General features: G+C 41.8%; 1 protein-coding gene across 1 annotated transcript in view; it reads left to right on the top strand.

Annotated features, from left to right (window-relative positions):
* Positions 1–2,302: 2,302 nt before the first annotated feature.
* The window catches only part of LOC106941379 (thrombospondin type-1 domain-containing protein 7A-like), a gene marked incomplete at its 5' end in the record, with an annotated part of 24,031 nt that continues 21,979 nt past the window's right edge, over positions 2,303–4,354 (top strand). The window contains one exon of the mRNA XM_015024384.1: positions 2,303–3,491. Within this exon, the coding sequence (XP_014879870.1) occupies positions 2,303–3,491 (1,189 nt within the window). The remainder of the gene's footprint in view (positions 3,492–4,354) is intronic.

A 4,354-nucleotide genomic window follows, 5' to 3' on the forward strand; every position in this document is an offset into this window, starting at 1 on the left:
CTACCTTGAGTTCTCCAAAGAATCATAATTCCTCACAGTAAATTGATTTAAATATCCATACAGGTCAGCAGGGCCGGCCCAAGCCTCCATGGGGCCCTAAGCGAAATGTGGTTTGGGGGCCCTCTAGTTCTGCTAACAATGTGGACTGGCTGCAATCAGCAGTCCGATCATTAGATCATTCACACACCTGCTATAAACTTATTGCATCTCTGCAGTGCTGTTTATATTACATACATGTATAATACAGGAAACATTTATTGGCCAACTGATTTATCAACCAGTTGATTTCTGGGTGCCAATTTTCTTAATTTTGGGGGATCATGATCGGCCGATACTTAGACGTGAAGCTGATCTTGCCCCCTAATCTTATCTTCATCAGCAAAGGTTTATAAATCAGCCTCTGTCGTCTTCTGCTCTACAGTGAGAGGTTTGACTGACAGACCGGCCCACCAGGACAGGTCTGCACTTTTGCAGTTAATATATATGCCAACTCATCGACTTTCTTGCTATATTTAGCGACATTTCAGAGAAAAAAAAATCATATTAGCCAAAATCAAAATCGGCAGGCCAGGCTTTTTAAAGATCGGTAACCAGGGATCAGCCAGAAAACTGCAATCGGTGCAGCCCTACACACATATTCATGACATTCTTTGATTAAATAAATTTCTCTTAAGCGTTACTCCAATAGTTGAAAATTTTATTTATACCAGGTGAGTCTTTCTCCCCTGAGAATGTGGACCGGTACCGGTACTGGACTAATTCTGAGCCTTCAAATGATTTTAACAGAAGTTTCACATAACTTAGAAGTTGATGTAAAAATAATGTTTGTTTTAGCCACAAAATGATTATGCTCAACAGCAAGCAACATATCCCCAACTATAGCATAGAGCAGCTTATCGATGTAGCAGCTATTGTAGCCTGACGTAAAAACATTTTGCTAGACAATGTCAAACATTGAGAAGTTTTAATTATTGCCATCAAACGTTATCAAACACAGTGATTTGAAGCCAAATATACCTCAGAAATATACAGAGCCAACCATGTGAATCAACTCATTTAAAGTTTAAACTCAGTTTCACACAAACACAAAGACGCTAGCATAAATGTTTGGCTGTTGAACTGGACCGTTCCAGGTCGCTATCAAGCTAATTTTCTAATAGCAGCTTTCCAAATCTTTTACATTACAATACATTACCGAGGCACATTAAAACAAACGTTTATCTTGGCTTTTTTCTATTCTTCCTCTTTCTTTTCTCCCTCTCTGAAGGATAAGTCCATTTTGAGACATTGTTTTGCTTACTTAACTTCTGACCGGAGCTTTGGATGTTTGAATGCTCTGCTCATTGCACGGCAGCTCTTGATACCGGCGAAGCGTGCGGTACCGACTGTGGCCACCAGGGGCCACCGAGAGCATTTTTTTTTAATCCATAAAATAATGATTTCTACATACATTATCAAATATATATTATTGTAAAAACAAATCACTTCATAGTGAAATTGTGTGTGATTTTGATATTATAATGACATAGAAATTATTACAAAAAAAAAAATCAGCTTCACTGAGGGGGCCCCTTAGTGGCTTTGGGGCCCTAAGCAGATGCTTAGTTTGTTTATGCCTTGGGCCGGCCCTGGAGGTCATCTTGTGTCCTGTATGGACACAGGCTGCTCAAAAGGAGGCGCTTGCGCGCGATCTGCGCTGAAGTAAAGTGAAGTAAAGCAGCGGCAGCGCCTGAGGCAAAGCACAGAGGCGCCAGCTGGTCCGCGTGCTGCTGGCCTTAAATGCATCAACTATAAATCTAACATATCCTTTAGGAATAAAGCATGGTGGGCTGCCAGGCTTATAACACACTGGGGGAAACCCTGTATTTCTATTTTATTTGCATTATTCATACTATCTTCAAAGGTAATGGCTTAGTTGTTAAAGACTGACTCTATTTAACACAAATTAACAATTTTAATCACTTTTGTAATTTAATTTGGTGTTTGAATTTTCTTAGTGAATAGCGTGTTCTTGCATGCAATCAGGTCAGAACTTTCAGTAATCCAAAACTGATTGCAACTCTGGTGAACAATCAGAGTTGTTAGGGGGGAGTCTTTAGTTCCCCCCTAAGAGTGAGTGGGGAGAACAGAACAGAACCGCTTGTGTAACATCTGATCTCTTTGGATGGCAGATGAGGAATTAAATTGAGTTTTCTATTCTATATCTTATAAAAAACATAGAACTAATCTCTCCTTTGCTTTGCAAAAGCTATGATCGCTCTCTCTAAAGTATCGCTGACTATTCTTGCCTTCATTTGTGCAGGTCCTTGGGGTCGGTGTATGGGAAGTGAATGTGGACCTGGAGGCAGCCAGAGCAGAGCAGTATGGTGCGCCCATTCTGAAGGTTGGACCACCCTCCATACAAACTGTGACCAGACAGAGCGGCCAGACAACCAGCAGAGCTGCTTCAGAGTGTGTGACTGGCACAAAGATTTGTACGAATGGCAGCTCGGTGCTTGGAACCAGTGTGTCCCAGTGATGATGCGCAGTGCTGGGGTGCAGCGGCCAGCAGTGTGCACAAAGGGAGAGGAGGGCATCCAGACACGAGAAGTGGGTTGTGTTCAGAAATCTGATGGCAAGCCTGCGGAGGATGTAATTTGTGAATACTTTGAACCTAAACCAAGGCAGGAACAGGCCTGTCTCATTCCGTGTCCTCGGGACTGTGTGGTGTCTGAGTTCAGCCCGTGGACTTCATGTTCTAAAACATGTGGGATTGGCTTACGGAATCGGATACGCTTTGTTCTGGCACCACCACTGTTTGGTGGGTCTGCCTGTCCAAATTTGACTGAATTTCAGACATGTCAGCCCGGCCTGTGTGAGGGAGAGGAAAACCTTTACAGCCTCAGAGTTGGACCTTGGGGCTCCTGTTCTGTACCTTTGCCAAGGATAGCCAGACAAGCTGAAAAACCACCCAAGGAAAGCAACAAGAGATCCAGAGAAAGTGACAAATCTGCTAAAAAGGGCAGCAAACAGTCAAGAGATGGTGAAACACCATCCAGAGGAGGTGACAAACAGGCCAGAGAAGACAGCAAACAGTCCATGAGAGAAAGAAAAAAGATGAGAGATGATGAAAAACAGTACCAAGAAAAGGACATAAAGTCCACAGAAGGTGAGGAGAAAGTGTCCAAAAATGGTAACAAACCATCTTTGAGCAACAGAAAATTGGTTAGAGAAAACAGAAAACAGGACAAGGCATTCAGACAGGCAGGCCGACCCAAACGACAGAAAAAGGTAAAAAACAAGGCAAAAAAAGAGAAAATGAGAGAAAAAGGCAAAGGAAGATTAAGAGAAAAGGGGGAAACCAAAGACCCAGAGACCAGAGAGCTAATCAAAAAGAAGAGGAACAAGAATCGCCAGAACCGCCCAGGAGGAAAATTCTGGGATCTGCAAGTTGGCTACCAAACCAGAGAAGTGACCTGTGTACACAAGAGTGGGACCATTGAAGCTCTGAGGTACAAATGATTGGAATGTCATTCTTTCTGTAAGCATGTGCGTCTGCATAGGTCCTGTGTCATTTCTCTTGCTAGACAATCTTGTCTTGTTTGGAATAAACCAAAAGTTGAGACCTTAAAGTTTTAAGGTCTTAAGGCGAGAAACATAAATCAAAATCTCCAGAACTGGGTTGATGACATCACAGGCAATGTTAGCATTGTTAGCAATGTTAGCAGCTATTAACAAACACAGGTTGAAATAGCACAAGTAAACAATAACCCAGGGCACAGAATACCATGTGCAGAATGTATTACCTGGTCCTGAATTCAAATTCTGGGCTGGGGTCTTTCTTTGTGGACTTTGTCTGTTGTGTTGGTGGATTGTGAGTCTTCTCTGGGTTCCCCAGCTTCCTCCTACAGTCCACAATCATTTGTGATAGGTCACTGGGTAAGTGCATGCATGGTGTGTCTCTGATTTGTCCTGTAATGAGCTGACATCCTGGGTAGGCTAAAGACCTTAACTTGTATAATCACTGTTAGGAAAAGCTTCAGCTTCCTGTAACTCTGAAAGCTTGAGATGGGCATAAAACATGGATGGATGGAAATCAAAAGAGAAGTATTACATGTTCTAACACCTTCTTCTTAGGGTGTTACAAATAATTTCTCATACAGCAAATTCATTTGCATTTTTGGGGATGTTTAAAGGCTGTACATCTTTAAATATTATGATCAAGATTAATTTTCAGCCATTAAAGCTGAAGTATGTAACTTTTTTTTTTTAAAAAAAAGAAGTTTTTTACACAACTGCCATGTTGCGAGAGTATAATATAAAACACATAATCTGTGAAAGAAAATCAAGCTCCTCCACCTCAAGGGCGTAGGAA

Source organism: Poecilia latipinna, unplaced genomic scaffold (assembly GCF_001443285.1).
Source record: "Poecilia latipinna isolate Pla-1442-1.1 unplaced genomic scaffold, P_latipinna-1.0 Scaffold3633, whole genome shotgun sequence".
Taxonomy (NCBI): Eukaryota; Metazoa; Chordata; class Actinopteri; order Cyprinodontiformes; family Poeciliidae; genus Poecilia; species Poecilia latipinna.